General features: G+C 45.1%; 1 protein-coding gene across 8 annotated transcripts in view; it reads left to right on the top strand.

The window, feature by feature from the left end:
- LOC131192764 (zinc finger protein OZF-like) overlaps positions 1-17957 on the top strand; it is a 33063-nt gene extending 15106 nt beyond the window's left edge. For 3 of the 8 annotated variants that reach the window (XM_058172261.1, XM_058172260.1, XM_058172262.1), the window contains exons 3-4: positions 2393-2554; positions 13546-17957. In XM_058172261.1, coding sequence (XP_058028244.1) covers positions 13636-15054 — 1419 coding nt within the window. In that variant the 5' untranslated portion in view covers positions 2393-2554; positions 13546-13635 and the 3' untranslated portion in view covers positions 15055-17957. Of the gene's footprint in view, positions 1-1434; positions 1833-2392; positions 2555-4343; positions 4520-12594; positions 13075-13545 lie in introns of those variants that run through there. The other 5 variants (XR_009153790.1, XM_058172263.1, XM_058172259.1 and 2 more) reach the window with 5 other exon arrangements.

Genomic DNA, 17957 nt, shown 5'->3' with positions numbered 1-17957 from the left:
TTGTCCTCTGGGACACAATGCAAATCCTTCCTTTCTCCCCCTCTCAGTCAGAACTGAAGAAGCTTCTTAGATGAGAAGGGAAACGTTTTCAAGAGGAAAAAATACCCAAGGAAGTCCAGTTTGCCTTTTTTGGGTGAAAAAATGCACCTTTGTGGAATGAAGCCAAAGTTTTGGGGCTCCTTCGGATTCAGGCTCAGGAGAGGAAGCCCTCAGCAGTGGCTGGTCTGGAGCCTTTCTTAGACGTGAGCCAAGGGGGGGGGGCAGAGAGTGCCTGGAGGGCTGGGACCCCGGAAACCCCTCCCTGCAGCCCCGTTTTTGCCTGCATTTGTTGCCCTGGTTAAATTCAAAAGTTCCCATCTGAGCAGCAGCTGCTGGAGAGATGAAACGTTCTTCCTCCCAAGAGCCCAGAGTGAAGGAGACCCCAGGAGATGCCCCCCCCAGACCCCACACAGGAGAGACACCCCCCCCTCCTTCAGCACCAAGGACTCTGTGGGACAGATCCTCCCTCCAGAAGTGGCTTCCTGGTGCAGCAGCCCTGGGACCGCAGTTTTTGTGTTTTTTTAATTTGAATTTATATCCCGCCCTTCTCCGAAGACTCAGGGCGGCTTGTGTTAAGCAATAGTCTCCATCCATTTGTATATTATGTACAAAGTCAACTTATTGCCCCCAACAATCTGGGTCCTCATTTTACCTACCTTATAAAGGATGGAAGGCTGAGTCAACCTTGGGCCTGGTGGGACTTGAACTTGCAGGAATTGCAAGCAGTTGCTGTTAATAACAGACTGCATTAGCCTGTTGAGCCACCAGAGGCCCTTGAGGAATGGGAGGCGAAGGTTCTCCCCTTGGGAAGCCAGCTAGTCTTGGGTTCAAATCCTGTTGCTGCCACTCTCACCTTTGAGCATGGGAGCCTGCTGTGGCCTGGCTGAGGTCCTGCTTGGAGACTTCACCCCATTCCTAAGAGGACCATAAGGGGTGTGCATAAGTGCCTACCGTTCCTGTTCTATTGTTATATATATATTTCTTTCTTCAAGATATGCTGTTTTATCTATGACATTTGTTTGTGTATACTGTTGTGACAAAAAGAAATTAAATTAAATTAAAAAAAAAAAAGATCGAAGCTCTCTTGCGCTCCCTCCCATTTCCCACTCCTGGGATCCCCCTTTCTCCCCCCCCCCCTTCCCCCAGGAGGAAAAACACACAAAGGGGTTCGGAGCACGTGGTCCTGGGAAGGCAGATTGGGGGCGAAAGGCGGAGGGGGAAAGAGAAGAGGCGGGGCTTCAAGACGGGGGCGGAGCCTGAGAGGAAGTCAGAAGCCACCGCCCCCCTCCCCTCCCTCTGGCTGGATCTCGGCGAGGATCGGCGCTGGATCCCTCGGGAGCGGCTCCTGCATTCCGCTCGGGGCAGGTGAGGCTGATCTGCTCTCTCTCTCCGGCTTCCAGGCCGCCCCCCCTCCCAGGAGATCTTCCCCCGCCAGGAGGAAGGGAGCTGCGGATCTCGATCTTCGATTTGCCGGGGTTTCCTCGGGGAGATCCGGCTCTGGCGTTGCCTGCAGGGAGCGGATCCCTCTCTTCCCTCCAGGGGGGCAAAAGGGGCTCAGTCCCTGGGCTGGATCTGCCCCGTCCTTCCCCGGCCAAGGCTCCTCGGGTGGATCCCCGAAGGAGCTTTATGGAAATTCCTTCAGAAGGTCTCAGTGGTCCAGCAGATCACGAGGCCTCTCTGAGCATGCGTATCCCGCACGTGCATTTGAAAAGAAAGAGTAAATTGTGCTTTAAAGCATTTACTGGGATTTGTAGCGTGTTATTAACACACTCTGACGTCTTTGCAACAGGGAGGTAAGGAAAAAAGTTTAAATTAAATTGAGCTCCTGTTTTCTTAACCCACAAAAGAGATCCTCTTTCTTTGAGCTCCGTCTGAAAGGCCAAAAATAAAATCCTTTATTTTTATACTAATCTTTGCTTTGCTTCTGCTTTAAACTTTGTATTTCCCTTGTTTTGCCCAGAAGAGGCTGTGATGTGGCAGCTCCTTCTTGGGTGGGTGTTTTTCAAAGCTCAAAGGAAGTTTTGAGGATGGTCTTTGTGAGCAGCTGCTAGAAGAAGCTGATGGCCAGAAGTTGGAAATTGGAAATACAGTTTGAGACGCCTAACTGGAATCTTTGTGGCTTTGCAGCCTCCAAAAAGAGCAGGAGAGAGCAGCCCTTTTCACACATGCTCTGCCCCATCTGATCTCTCCCATCTTCCACTGGGTTCTCCTAGGCACAACTATGCTTTGGTCCCTGGTGGACTTCAGCCTGCTGGTTTCGTCCATTTTGTCTTAAGATATTTTTGAATTACGATTCAATCTTCATTATTTTGTATTGTCATCCAATAATCCTATTTTCTCCTCCCTCTTCCAGATCATTTACAGATTGTGCTCAATATCACTGTCGGCATTGTGGCCTGGATGGAGAAGCAGCTTCCTGCACAAAGGGCCAATCGATTAAGGAGAAACAGAATCAGTCAGAAGTGAGGGTCATACCTGGCCTTGACCCAGAGGCCTCTTCATTGTAACTTTAAAGGTGAGTAAACAAATCTTGCTTTGGAGAACAAGCACCCATTTTTTAAATCTTTATTTGACAAATGAGCAATGCAGAAAAATTGGGTTTTGCTCCCAAGGTGCTGGGTGAGAGCATAATGTAGTTTGATTGAGGACTATACGTTGAATGCAGTTGGTCAGCCAGTTGGGAATCCATCAGCTGGTGATGCTATCTCACATTTTGTTTATCTTGCCAAGAACTAGGTTGTGGTCCACTTTGTCACATGCCTCACTGAAGTCCACGTATGCTGTGTCCACAGAATTTTAGTCGCTTTGTCAGAGAACGCAATAACCGTTTCTGCCGTGGGCTGTTTTTGAGAAACCCATGTTGGCTTGTAATAAGAGCTTTGTTTGTTGCTAGGCTTTGGCAGATCCATTGCTTGATTATCATTTCCAGGATCTTCCCAGGGACTGATTGGGTCCTTAGCTTCCTGGATCTAATCCCCCTACCCTCTTTTTACTTTATTTGATAAAATATACAAAAAGTGTCACGAGGAAGCCGGGATCGAGAAGTCATGGTGGGATGGAGCTCATATGGGCAAAAGTGAGAAGAAGCAGGAAAAAAGGAATAAGAATCAGAAAAAGTTCATTTACAGGAGCCTGAACTCTTTTTTTTTTGTTTGTTTACATTTATATCCCGCCCTTCTCCGAAGACTCAAGGCGGCTTACAATGTGTAAGGCAATAGTCTCATTCTATTTGTATATTTACAAAGTCAACTTATTGCCCCCCCAACAATCTGGGTCCTCATTTTACCTACCTTATAAAGGATGGAAGGCTGAGTCAACCTTGGACCTGGTGGGGCTTGAACCTGCAGTAATTGCAGGCAGCTGGTTTTAATAACAGGCTTCTTAAAGCCTTGAGCCACCACGCCCTTCTCTTTTCCTTCTCTTTTGCTGATGCGATGCCTTAGTTTAGTTTGGTTTGGTTTGGTTTGGTTTAGTTTATTGTCATTGCACCTTGTACAATGAAATGCCATCTTCAGTCTACATTATAACTGTAAAAAATAAAACACAAACACACATCCTTCGCATTCTATGCAATTGAATTGAAACCCCCTGATATTGCATTAACATTGCACTATACAGTAGAATTCAGTCTAGTTAGTGCTCTGAGATATAAGCTGTTTGTCGTGTCCCACTCCTCCGCTGACGGCCGGGTCAGGGAAATCCGAATCAGGCTTGCCTCTGCAGCTCTGCCCAAAGTCCTAGCAAAGTCCTCAGAGCAGGCAGGAGACCAGTAAGTGACTTCAGCAAGATAAGTTCGACTTTGTCTGACTCAGAGACTGCCAGAAAGCAGATCCTTTATATAGGCCATGGGGTGTGGCTCCATGACTCAGCACTCATTAAGGCCTGCCCCTCCCTTCCTTCTGTTGCCTCCGCCTATCCAATCTTCTGATGCGAGGGTCACTCCAATCAGCTGTTGTTGGAAGTAAACTTTCCTCAGGCTCACATGCTGTGGAGGAGGGGGAGGGGTCTAGCTGCTCCGTTTGCCTGGGCATGGAGTCAGGGCTGGGGCCGGGGGATGCTCCCTCCTCTGCAGCCTGCTTGGGCATGGAGCCAGGGCTGGGACCAGGAGGTGCCCCCTCCTCCTCAGCTTGTCTGGGCATGGAGCCAGAACTGGGGCCGGGAGGCATACATTCCTCCGTGTTCGGGAGCAGATAAGCAGACCCCGGCTGCGGTGAGAGCGGACAAGACACAACACTGTTTTTCAGCCTATTTGTCCTTCTTTTTATTATCCTGTACCATCTGCCAGATGATAATAGTTCAACAAAAAGGCTGCCCAGGATGAGATGGATCTCTCAGAATGTTTTGACCTTTCTTAAGGCAGCGGGAGCTGTAAAACTCTTCCAAGGAGGGGAGAGGGCAACCAATGATCCTCTGGGCAACGATGTTAACCCTCTGGAGCGCTCTCCTATCTGCCATTGGGCAATTGGCAAACCATACGCAGGTGCAGTACATTCAAATACTCTCAATGGTGTAGCGGTAGAAGGGCACTTAGTTTTTGGTAATTCCTGTGGTGTGTCCTGGAATTATGACCAGAATTGGAGTCTTGGTTGTTGAGCAAGATAATCGTTGAGTAAGATGTCATGTGAGAGCTTGGCTCAATGACTGCAATGCTGTACTCCTGATTGTGATTGTTAAACAAAGTCCCAGGTATGGAATGTGGGGTTGTCTGAAGTGAGCAGGGGAAGCCTTGTGTTTCTCAGGCACAGGCCCCGTTCGACTTAAGGGGTCCTGGGGAAGCTTAGAGCTGCTTTGGGACACGTTGCTTGGAAACGATACAGAACATGCAGCTTGGAAAATGGAGCTAGGTTGGCTCCGATGTGGGGATTAAGGGTGCATTTCTCGGTGGCAATGGTGACCCTGGGGTGAAGTCCAGGCCTGGGGAAAGTGGCAGCTGGTTGAAACAGTTGTGTTGTGACTCAACAAGCTGAATACCCCACCTCCCTTAAGGCAATTATGTGGGAAATATTTTTCTGGACTGTCTACCTGGGTCTGGAGGTAAAAATGCCCTCAGAAACCCTCCAGGTGCTCGGAGGGCTGGAGATTCTTCCTGGGTGACAAACCACATCAGACCTTGGTGTGTGGGAAATCTTTGCTTGAAATGAGACAATTGTTGTCCTGCATTTGTGAGTCCCCTCAGAGAAAGCCCCTAGAAATCTTTCTGGCATAGAAAAGGATTTATCCTGAAATCTTTTCAAAAAAAGACAAAAACAGGTCATAATTGTGGTAAAGAGAGAAAAAAGGTCCCTGGCCTTGGAGTTATTAAATAAAGCTTCTCATCTTTTTAATTTAGATTACATTTAAGTCTCTTTATGGATATTTCTGTGAGTCTCTTACTGTGATATTTCATTATTATCCGTATATCATACCATGTGACATTAAATAATTTTTTGCCTATTTCTATTGATCTGGAAGTAATGACCTTATATTCCATAGAAATATCACTTCAAATAGTCTACATTTAATGCGATGTTTCTGTAGCTTCAGTAAAGGAGACTCACTTTAACTCATCACTTTCCTCTAACTGTGGTTCAGTCTCTCCTCCATCCTCTATGAAATGGCATCTCCTCCCCAGCTGAATGCAGCACAATGTTTTCCTAGCTGTTTTACCTGGGAAGGAGACGTTTCCCTCTTGATCCCATAGAAATCTCCTTTATGACCTAGTTGCTGATGTGCTCAGAAGCTGGGATCAGCCGGACTCCTATTGGCTACTTCAGGAGGGCTTCTGGCATCTTCCTGCCCCTTCCAAGCACAGGGTTGGTCCCCCTGTGAGCCCCTTGATCCAGACACCTGGTTCCCCAAAGGTGCCTGGTACCCGGATGCTACACAAGTCTGACGGAGGCTCTTTCTCTTTATGGATTTAAGGCTCTTTGGGGAGAAAATCCAGTCCTGGGATACACGGAAGGTCACCGCCCTGAGTCCCTAGGAAGATAGGGCGGTATACAAATTTGAATGAATAAATAAATAAATAAATAAATAAATAAATAAATAAATAAATAACTGAAGAAAGGAAAAAGGGGCCGTTCTGCCATTTCATGCTGCTAATTCCTCCACCACGCACCCCATGTCCATTTGCCAGCATTGAGCTGCTCCTGCCAACAAAGAGGGTTTCATTATTTGTGGCCCCTCCTGTGCGGGTCTGTATCCTTCCTTCCCTTCTCAGCTCAAGTGGAAGAGGCTGAGTTTGGGTCCGTCCCCCCTTTCAGCCAAGAGTTCATCAGGCACAGCTGGAGGGCAAAGAGAGCCATGGAAGTCATCCAGCTGCACCTTTTCAGAGTTACGATGGATTCCACCCACAAAAGGTATTCGTGACCTGGATCAGAGACTCCCTTAAGGATAAAAGTCTGTAGTTATTTATTCATATTTATTATCAAATATAGAAACCACCCAACTCACAATAAGTTAGCTTATTTGCCCTGTTGGCAAACATCTATGCTCTAAATTGAGGCTCCAGTCTGTCTCAGCTCCCAATTGGCTGACTTAGTTGCTATGCCTGTTCATTGGCTGACTTTGTTACCATGTCTTCCCAGTCATGAATATTCTGACTCCTCCCTTCATGACTGGAGTAGACATAAAATCAAATTACCTTAATATTCTTCAGATACCTGAATTTGAAGACCCACGTTCACAGTTCCCTTCAAATACCTGAGAACCCTTTTACTGTGATACATCCTTTGCAATGAAACAAAGATCATCCACAAATGCTAATAGTTGACAATCCCCACCTTGTAACTTCCCAGTGTAAATGCAACCATCAGGCTTGCAACTCTTGAACCCAAGACCCTTCAATGCCGTATCTAAACATATATTCCAATTCCTGGGTGACTGCTTCAGCCCATAAATGGCCTTGTTCAATTTATACACCGTGTTAGGCTTTTTATTTTCATACCCTGGTGCTTGAACCATGTAAATTTCTTCCTCTAATTCTGCATTGAGGAATGCAGTCGTTATGTCAAAATGCCAGATTTTATGGCCATGCGCCGCTGCCAACGCTAGTGCCAGTCTTATGCTTTCACTCTTTACAGTTGGCGCAAATAACCTCATCATAGTGCACATTTTTCATCTGAAAAACCTTGTGCCACTAACCTTGCCAACTCAGTAAGCTCAAACTGCCCAAGGAGCTGCTGATCCAACTCTACAGAGGAATTATTGAGTCTGTCATTTGCACCTCTATAACTGTCTGGTTCGGTTCTGCAACCCAACAAGAAAAACACAGACTTCAGAGGATAATTAGAACTGCAGAAAAAATAATTGCTACCAACCTGCCTTCCATTGAGGACCTGTATACTGCACGAATCAAGAAGAGAGCCGTGAAAATATTTGCAGATCCCTCGCATCCTGGACATAAACTGTTTCAACTCCTACCCTCAAAGCGACGCTATAGAGCGCTGCACACCAGAACAACTAGACACAAGAACAGTTTTTTCCCGAAGGCCATCACTCTGCTAAACAAATAATTCCCTCAACACTGTCAGACTATTTACTGAATCTGCACTACTATTAATCGTTTCATAGTTCCCATCACCAATCTCTTTCCACTTATGACTGTATGACTATAACTTGTTGCTGGCAATCCTTATGATTTATATTGATATATTGATCATCAATTGTGTTGTAAATGTTGTACCTTGATGAAGGTATCCTTTCTTTTATGTACACTGAGAGCATATGCACCAAGACAAATTCCTTGTGTGTCCAATCACACTTGGCCAATAAAAAATTCTATTCTATTCTATTATTGGGCAGTACTTTCTTCTGGTATACCCATTTGCATCCTACAGCTTTGCTACCCTGTGTCAAAACCATAGATGTGAACACTTTATGTTCATCCATGGATTTCATTTCTTTGTCCATGGCTTCTTTCCACTTTACTTGTTCAATTTTAGGTAATGCCAATACTTCCTTACAGTTTCTTGGTTCATACCATACATTACGCACCTTAACTTTACTAGCAGAGTCACTCTGGCATTGCTCCTATGTTTCAACCCTTTCTTGCTTCATATCTTTTTCAGCTTCTCCTCCCTGAACGCTGACACTGTCACTAAGTGAATTACCATCACTAAGTGAATCAGCATAGTCTCAGAAGCTGCAGACTAAGTCGTCTCAGCTCCCAGTTGGCTGACTAAGTTGCTATGCCTATTCATTGACTGACCTTATTACTCTGTCTTCCCAGTCATGAATATTCTGACAGACATTCACCTCAAACAAGTTCTGGTCTTGATTGTGGATTTGAATTCTTACATTTATCCTATCAAAAATAGCACCGCAGAAAACAGATTGGGAACACAAGTTAAAATAGGGAAGAAAATGGTAAGTGAACACCTGTCTATCCTAGATGAGTTCAGATCACCAGGACCAGATGAATTACACCCCAGGGTTCTGAAGGAACTGGCAGATGAGATCTTAGAACCACTGAAGTATATTTTTCAGAGATCCTGATCTCAATACACGGGGAAGGTTCTGGAAAAGATAATCAAGCAACAAATCAGCGAACACCTAAAAGCAAACAAAGTAATAACCAAATTCCAACATGGGTTTGTCAAAAACAGATCATGCCAGACTAATCTTATCGCATTCTTTGACAAAGTGACAAAATTAGTGGACCAGAGGAATGCTGTCTATATAATTTACTTGGACTTCAGTAAGGCATTTGATAAAGTAGACCATAACCTACTACTAGATAAAGATCTTGGAATCCTCGTGGACAACCTTTGAAATATGAACCAGCAGTGTGCAGCAGCTGCCAAAAAAGCCAACAGAGTTCTAGGTTGCTTAAACAGGGATAAAGTCAAGATCACGTGAAGTGTTAATACCACTTTATAATACCTTGGTAAGGCCACACTTTGAATACTGCATTCAGTTTTGGTTGCCACAATGTAAAAAAAGATGTTGAGACTCTAGAAAGAGTGCAGAAAAGAGCAACAAAGATGATTAGGGGTCTCAAGACTAAAACATAACAAAGAACGGTTGCAGGAACTGGGTAAGGACTAGGGAGACATGATAGCTGTGTTCCAATATCTCAGGGGATGCCACAAAGAAGAGAGAGTCAAGCTATTCTCCAAAGCACCTGAGGGCAGAGCAAGATGCAATGGGTGGAAACTAATCAAGGAGAGAAGCAACTTAGAACTAAGGAGAAATTGCCTGACAGTGAGAAAAATTAAAACCCGAATAACCAAAGACCTACTTGGCGACGTTTCGACGAAGTCTCATTCGTCATCTTCAGGCTTCAGCTTCGTGCTTCTGGGAGCAATGTGTGATTGCAGCTGTTTCTTCCTTTTAACTGCTAGTGGGGGTTTGAACTGATTGGGTGGGAGCTTGGCTGTGCTCTGATTGGATGGGGGTTTGTGCTCTGATTGGCTGGGGTGTGTCCTGTGTTGGTGGGGGCTTGGTTGTGCTCAGTTTAGTCTGTGTTGCAGGGGGATTTGAGCTGGTGAGCTGCATAGCTGTTGCTTGGCTTTGTGGTCGTGCTACATCTTCATAGTGGGTGTCAGTCTGCTGCATGTATGGATTGGAGGGGTTTGAAATGGCTAATGTTGCAGCTGCAGTCTGGCTTCTGGTCCTTGGTCGTGCTTCATGATCAGTGTGGGTTTGGGTCTGCTTTCTGGGTGGATGTGCGGTGGTGACATCCTGTGTGGACCTCGTGAGTGTGGGTCTGGTGTCATTCCTCGTGTTAGGGACTCGTTTGTCAATAAGGGCGGGTTTCCAAATGGCTGGTAGGCGGAGGTGTCATCTCGCTTTGTTCATGCTGTGTGGGCGTTTTCTATCTCAATGGCTTCTCTGATTTTTCTGTTGTTAAAGTGTTCAGTTTTGGCAATAGTTCTGGTCGTTTTAAAGTCAATATCATGTCCTGTGACTTTAAAGTGTTGGACCAGGGAAGAAGTTGGTTCCTCTTTTTTGAATGAGTTCTTGTGTTCTTCAATGCGTGCACTTATTCTTCTGTTGGTTTGTCCAATGTATGTGGTGGGGCAGGCGGTGCATGGGATTTCATATACTCCTTGATTTTCTAACTCAATTTTGTCTTTGGGGTTTCTTAGGATGGTGGATATTTTTCTGTTTGTGCAGAATGCTGTCTTGATGTTGTGTTTGTGGAGGATCTTGCTGATTCTGTCTGTGGTGCCTTTTATATATGGGAGGAGGGCTGTGCCATTTTCTTGTTCTCTGTCTTGGATTTTAGTGGGGGGTTCTTTTTGGATTAGCTTGGTAATCTTTTTTGTTTGGAATCCATTGGATGTTAGTACGTTAGTGAGAGTGTCTAGTTCGGGTTTTAGGTGTTGTTCATCAGCTAAGCATTTTGTTCTGGAGATGAGTGTCTTGGCTACGGAGTTGATCTGTGCTGGGTGGTGGTGTGAGAGTGCGTGCAGATAGCGGTTTGTGTGTGTTTTCTTCTGGTAGATGGTGTGTCCTAGGGAGCCATTGGGTTTCTGTAGACTAAGACATCCAGGAAGGGAAGTTGGTTATTAACTTCTGTTTCCATGGTGAACTGTATTTTGGGGTGTAGGCTATTGAGGTGTGTGAGGAAGTTGTCAAGTTTTTCTTTCCCGTGTGGCCAGATTATGAAGGTGTCGTCTACATATCTGAGCCAGAGTTTGGGTTTGTGATCAGATTTTTCTAGTGCTTGGGTTTCAAAGTGTTCCATGTAGAGATTGGCAATGACAGGTGAGAGGGGTGATCCCATGGGTGCTCCTTCTACTTGTTTGTATTTTTGTCCATTATAGATGAAGTATGTGTTGGATAGGCAGTGGTTGGTCAGATCTAGGATGTGCTTGGGGGGGTTATATTTGTTTTGGATAGCTGTCAAGGCTTCTTTGATTGGCACTTGGGTGAAGAGGGATATGACATCAAAGCTCACGAGTAGGTCGCTGGGCTGTAAGTTTTGTTTCTTTATGATCTCTATGAACTGGAATGAGTTTTTACGTGTGAGGTGATGGATTCTGCATAGGGCTGTAGTTGTTTGGCAGAAATTTGGCTAGGTTTTGTAGAGGTGAGCCTATGGAGCTGACTATGGGTCTGAGTGGGGTTCCTTCTTTGTGTAACTTGGGAGGCCATAGAGCTTAGGGCATCTGGATGATTTCTCTCTGGGAATGATTCTTTGTTGGATTTCTTCGCTGATGGGGGAGGCTTTTATTTTGGATCTAGTGGTTTTTTCTAGGTAGGTGGTGGGGTCTGTGTTTAGGGGCTTGTATGCAGGGTCTTGGAGTAGGTTGGTTAATTTGGTTTGGTAGTCAGATGTGTTCATAACCACCGTGGCGTTGCCCTTGTCTGCTGGTAGGATTATTATGCTGGTATCTTTTTTCAGGTTAAGTAGTGCTGTCTGTTCCTCTTTGGGTAAGTTGCTTTTGGGTGGCTTGCTGGTGCAGAGGATGTTGGAGATCTCGAGTCTGATTTTGTTAGCGTCATCGGGGTTGATTTTGGTCAGGCTGGTTTCAACTCCGCATATAATGGTTTCAGTGGGGATGTATTTGGGAGTGACTGCAAAGTTGAATCCTTTGGAAAGGACATCGGTTTCAGCTTTGGTGAGGATCCTATCTGAGATGTTATGCACTGTTTGTTTCATGTGTTGCTGTGAGGGTGGAGGGGTTTGTTTCTGGTGTTCTTGTAGTCTTCGGAGTTTGTTGGTGTGCGTGTCTGTCTTGAGGGTGGTCTGTGTTTTGGCTCTCCAGACGGCAAGTTGTTTGGATTTGTCCCAAAGTGCAGGGTGCATCTTGTTGCTGAGTTTGAGGTGAAGTGTGAGGAGATCTTTGTTGATTTGATCTAGGAGGAATCTTTTTGTGTGAAGTTCATTTCTGATTAAGGCCAATTCTGTTCTTTTTAGGATGCGTTTGGTGGCTGCAGAGTTGGAGTGGAATTTCAATTGGAAGCATTTGGGGATTAAATTTTGATCGCGGCAGTTTCGTAGGAATGCGAGGTCACATAAAATGGAAGCTCTTTGGACTTCTAGTTTTTCATAGGTCCTGGTCAGATGGTGGATTTCCTCCCCGTAGAGGTGCAATATTTGTTTTCTGAGGTTTTCACGGGTGTTTGTATATAGGTCTTTGGTTGTTCGGGTTTTCTCCCGTGTAAAATTGGAAGTGTCTTGGCGACGTTTCGACGAAGTCTCATTCGTCATCTTCAGGCTTCAGCTTCCCTTCAGGCTTCAGCTTCCCTTCAGGCTTCAGCTTCCAGAAGCACGAAGCTGAAGCCTGAAGATGACGAATGAGACTTCAAACGCCGCCAAGACATATATATATATATATATATATATATATATATATGTCTTTGGTTGTTCGGTTTTCTCCGTAAAATTGGAAGTGTCTTGGCGACGTTTCGAAGTCTCATTCGTCATCTTCAGGCTTCAGCTTCGTGCTTCTGGGAGCAATGTGTGATCGCAGCTGTTTCTTCCTTTTAACTGCTAGTGGGGGTTTGAACTGATTGGGTGGGAGCTTGGCTGTGCTCTGATTGGCTGGGGGTTTTTCTGTGCTCTGATTGGCTGGGGGTTTTTCTGTGCTCTGATTGGCTGGGGGTGTGTCCTGTGTTGGTGGGGGCTTGGTTGTGCTCAGTCTAGTCTGTGCTGCAGGGGGATTTGAGCTGGTGAGCTGCATAGCTGTTGTTTGGCTTTGTGGTCGTGCTACATCTTCATAGTGGGTGTCAGTCTGCTGCATGAATGGATTGGAGGGGTTTGAAATGGCTAATGTTGCAGCTGCGGTCTGGCTTCTGGTCCTTAGTCGTGCTTCATGATCAGTGTGGGTTTGGGTCTGCTTTCTGGGTATATATATCCCCTCCCCTCCCCATCTGGATTTCCGTTTCCCTCGGTGAATCCCGCTTCTTCCTGGGAGGATCAGGAGAGGCTTCTGGATCCCGCTCAGACCAGGTCTTTCCTTCCGGCCTCCAAGCTGCCCCTCCTGCCAGGAGATCTTCTCCCGCCAGGAAGAAGGGAGCTGCGGATCCCGCTGTTTGGCTCACCGGTTTTCCTTGGCTCCGGGGAGGGGTGGCGTTCCAGGTGGATCCGGGGAGGAGCTTTGGGTAAGTTACTTCAGAAGGTCTCTCTGCGCTCCGTAAGAGATCCTTTTTCCTTCAGCTCAATTTTAAAGGGGAACAATGAAATCCTTTGATCTTATGCTAATGTTTAATCTGCTTCTGATCCTAAAGGCTTGGTAGAAACAGGAAAAATCGGTATTTTCCTTGTTTTGCTGGAAGGGGCTGTGATGTGGCCCTTCATGGGGATGTTTTGCAAAGCCAAGGTTTTAAGGAAGTTTTGAGGCTGGTTGCCACCTGACGCTTCCCTCTGCTTCCCTACTATTCCCAGAGGGGCTGCCAGGGGGAGGCAGAAGACTTGGGGTTGGGGAGGAAAGTAATTTTGACTTAAATATATAGATCGTTATGGCACTCTCTGAGCAGTTTACAGACGTCAGCCTCTTGCCTTCAACAATTTTGTGATTTTCTGTGCTTCTCGAAAGGAAATAATGTTCTCATTCTTCTTTTTTGTTCCACCAGCAGGAAAACAACTGTGACCAAAGATTTGCCTTTAAGACAACTAACGAGAGATAGTAGAAATTCTGCCCAAGGCAGCAGCCAAAGGAAAGCATGAAGCGTGGGAAACGCTTGGATCCCCCATCAGACAAAAGCAGCCCTCCAAGAACGCCCAAAAGAACCCATGAATGCTCAGAGTGTGAGAAATCCTTTGCTCGCAGGTCCCTCCTTTTGACCCACAGGAAGGTCCACGTGGGAAGTGGATCCAGTCAAGGTTTGGAGGCTGAGAAATCTTTCTCTGGGAAAAACTCCAAAGAGCTCAGAAGTTCCGCTAGACTAAAACCCTATAAATGTGAGGAATGTGACTTATGCTTTGGTCGAAAGTCACACCTTCTTACACATCAGAAAATCCACACTGGAGAGAAACCTTATCAATGTCTGGAATGTGGGAAATTTTTCAGTAGAAAATACAGTCTCAGACTCCACGAGAGAATTCACACAGGGGAGAAACCTTACAAATGTTGGGAATGTGGGAAGAGCTTCGCTCAGAATGCACAGCTTTGGTCCCATGAGCAGAGTCATGCAGGAATAAAATCTTACAAATGCTTTGAGTGTGGAAAATCTTTCACCCAGAGTTCAGGTCTTCGGAATCATGAGAAAACACACAAAGGGGAGAAAAACAAAAAGTGCCTCAAATGTGGGAAATGTTTTACCTCAAAATCAAACCTGGAGCGACATCAGAGAATTCACACTGGAGAGAAACCCTATGAATGCCCAGAATGCGAGAAACGATTTGTGGAGTCTCATGAACTTCTGAGACACCAGAAGTGGCACAAAGGGGATCTACCCCACCGATGTAGGGAGTGTGGGAAAAGTTTTATTTCGCCAGCCCAACTTCAGATTCATCAGAGAATCCACACGGGGGAGAAGCCCTACAAATGTGGGGAGTGTGGGAAATGCTTTTCCCAAAAACAACACCTTGGACGCCATCAAAGGTTCCACACAGGAGAGAAGCCATACAAATGCGTAGAATGTGGAAAAGGCTTTGGGGACACACGCGGCCTTTGGTGCCATCATAAAACCCACACCGGGGAGAAACCACATCAATGCAATGACTGTGGAAGATTTTATCGTACCTCATCAGCCCTTAAAAGTCATGTGAAAATTCACACAAAGGAAAAAAACTACAAATGTTTAGATTGCGGGAGAACATTTGCTCATTCTTCTTCCCTTAGGAGTCACAGCCGAATCCATACAGGAGAGAAACCCCACAAATGCTCAGAGTGCGAGAAATGTTTTTCTCGGAGAGATTCTCTTGTGATGCATCAGCGAATCCACACTGGAGAAAAACCCTATAAATGTCTGGAGTGTGGGAAATGTTTTGCCCAACCTTCAGCCCTTCGCATGCACGCCCGAAATCACACAGGAGTGTGGCCTTACAAGTGTGCAGAGTGTGAGAAACCTTTTCATTGTAAATCAAAGCTAAAAGAGCATCAGAAAGTCCATAGCAGAGATAAATCTCTTCAGTTGTGAACGTTGAAAACTTTTTTTGAAGTTCTTACAATTTTTAAACTACTTGCAATTCACCTGGAAGTTTGCACAGTGATAGAAGGGAAATCCTACAAATGTTTGGCCTTGGGAAAATGTTTTAGCTAGTAAAGCAACCTCAAATTCTCAAAGAGAGTCTACAATGAGGGAAAAGGCTGTAAATGTTGGGAGTCTGAGTGTATTTTGCTCACAAAGCAGCATTAGTGACTTAGTGACACAAACGGGTTATAAGGATGTAGGGGAGTATATATAATGTTTTGCAGTGTACAGCTAATTCTTGACTTATGAGCACAACTGGGAATGCATTTCCGGTGACAAGTTCTTCCATTTGTAAGTCAAGGCACCCACGTATTTTTGTAAATTCTTATTAAAGGTTGTTGATCAATAAGGAGAACTGAAGATTTAGAGAGGAAAAAATGGGGTGAAGGAAGATGCAGCTGGCTGTTTATTTCGTAATAAAGTGTTGGTGTTGAATGTGCTTGTTGAGGGTGAAGCAGGAAAGTTTCTTTTTCCTACTATCTTTTTTGGAGGGATTTTCCCCCTTTTTTTCATTGCTTTTTTCATATATTCGCACAGATATTTGTATTAATTTTCTTCCCCACAAGAGCCCAGAGTGAAGGAGCCCCCAGGAGATGCCTTCCCCGCAAGACCCCGCACAGGAGAGAGACCCCCCCCCCCTTCAGCACCAAGGACTCTGTGGGACAGACCCTCCCTCCAGAAGTGGCTTCCTGGTGCAGCAACCCTGGATCCGCAGTTGAGGAATGGGAGGTGAAGGTTCTCCCCTTGGGGAGCCAGCTGGTCCTGGGTTCAAATCCTGATGCTGCCACTCTCACCTTTGAGCATGGGAGCCTACTGTTGCCTGGCTGAGGTCCTGCTTTGAGCAATGATCCTGCAGAGCCAGTTTGGATGATCAGAAGGGGGGCGGGGGCTTCACTGTCGGGTGGGTCTGGGTGTCCTGTGGAGAAAGTTTTTTCTTCAAAAGGTATCCTATTTTCTATTGGCATCCTTCAGTCTCAAAAACTATGGTGTCGTGCTCTGGAAACGGCATCGAGTGTGGCTAAAAAGGCCAATTTGAGAGTGGCGATCCCTTCCACACTGAGGGCAGATGCATTCTGTCCCCTGCCCAGCCCCCAGATTCTGCTGGTTCCGGGACTGCCTCTTTGCCTCAACCTGCCAAACAAATGTCTCTTCGAAAGTCACACCTTGCCATTCATCGTGAATTTCACACACACTGACGGAAGAGAAATCCTACAATGGTTTAGTGTGGGGAAAATGTTTTTCGTAGTCAAGTAATCTTAAATGTCCATCTGAGTGTGTACAGTGAGGCAAAAGGCCATAAACATCGACAGTGTGAGCAGGTTCACAAAGCAGCAGCACTAGTAACACAACACAAGAATAACTCTTGATGTCTTGAATAACACAAGAGAAAAACATTTCAGGTGTTGGGGAAGCACAGGTAGACCTTGACTTACGAATCACAATCGTGAACAGATTTGCACTCATAAGTTGTAGATGCCAGTTAAGACTCGGGGTGCATTGCAGGCTCTTATCTGCCGTGGGGAGCTCTCGTATTCACATGGAAGAGACCCCAAGAGACAGGAGATAGGATTAAAAAGTAAAACTTTGAAGCTTTCATGGAACTTTAGTTCCTATGGGAACTGTATCTTCTGATATCCTACGGCAGGTTCTGAATTTCTCTGAGGTGCACTTTTCCCACACGGATCACCCCAAATTTTCTAACCTACAAACCCCCTGAAAGAAGCTCTTGCAGTCCCCGCATCTAATAATAATAATAATAATAACAACAACAACAGAGTTGGAAGGGACCTTGGAAGCCTTCTAGTCCAACCCCTTGCCCAGGCAGGAAACCCTACACCATCTCAGACAGATGGTTATCCAACATCTTAAAAATTTCCAGTGTTGGAGCATTCACAACTTCTGCAGGCAAGTTGTTCCACTTATTAATTGTTCTAACTGTCAGGAAATTTCTCCTTAGTTGCTTCTTTTCTTGATCAGTTTCCACCCATTGCTTCTTGTTCTACCCTCAGGTGCTTTGGAGAACAGCCCGACTCCCTCTTCTTTGTGGCAACCCCTGAGATATTGGAACACTGCTATCATGTCTCCCCTAGTCCTTCTTTTTATTAAACTAGACATACCGAATTCCTGCAACCGTTCTTCATATGTTTTAGCCTCCAGTTTATCTCTCAGATTCCTCTTGAGGACAATTTACCTGGGCAACAAAAAGAAGAGGAAGGGTGAAGAGGAAGTCAAACCAAATCTTTCTTGATGATTTAACCAAAAATTCTTTTTTTTTAACCTTATTTTTGGGTATCTAAATAAGGAGTTATTATTTCAGGTAACATTTAATTGGTTTCAGTTTTGTTACTATTATTTGGTAATGTTTAATTGTTATGAGGGGAATTTGGAAAGGGGGATTATATACTTAAGTCATTAGGTTCTTTTGTTAATTTTTACTGCATATTTCTTCGTCAGTAGGGAGAGCTGAAGATTTTGAGAGACGTTTGTAGGAAATGGGATCAGGTATAGAATGAAGACGCACCTGGTTGTAATTGAAGAGACAGTGATTAATCACACACTCGGGATTCATTGGGAGCACAGGTTACTTAGCTCATGCATCGTAGATCATGAGAAGTGTGACTTTGAACTCTGCAATATTTGGTTTAGTGTGAATTGTAAATGGATACCAGGTTGCCCTTCATGTGACCCAAAATTCAGTTAATGTCAGGCTTTCATAGGTGCAATTAAGGCTACTGTGTATATTGTTATGGTTTTAACCATAAATTTATTTTTTAAAGTATATTTTCTTTGTTACTGTGATGTTTCATTATTATTCATATACCATGTTCTATTAAACATTTTCTTGCCTA

Source organism: Ahaetulla prasina, chromosome 2, assembly GCF_028640845.1.
Source record: "Ahaetulla prasina isolate Xishuangbanna chromosome 2, ASM2864084v1, whole genome shotgun sequence".
NCBI classification, from domain to species: domain Eukaryota; kingdom Metazoa; phylum Chordata; class Lepidosauria; order Squamata; family Colubridae; genus Ahaetulla; species Ahaetulla prasina.
Note: the sequence above shows the minus strand (reverse complement) of the source record. Positions and strands in the feature narration are given on the sequence as shown.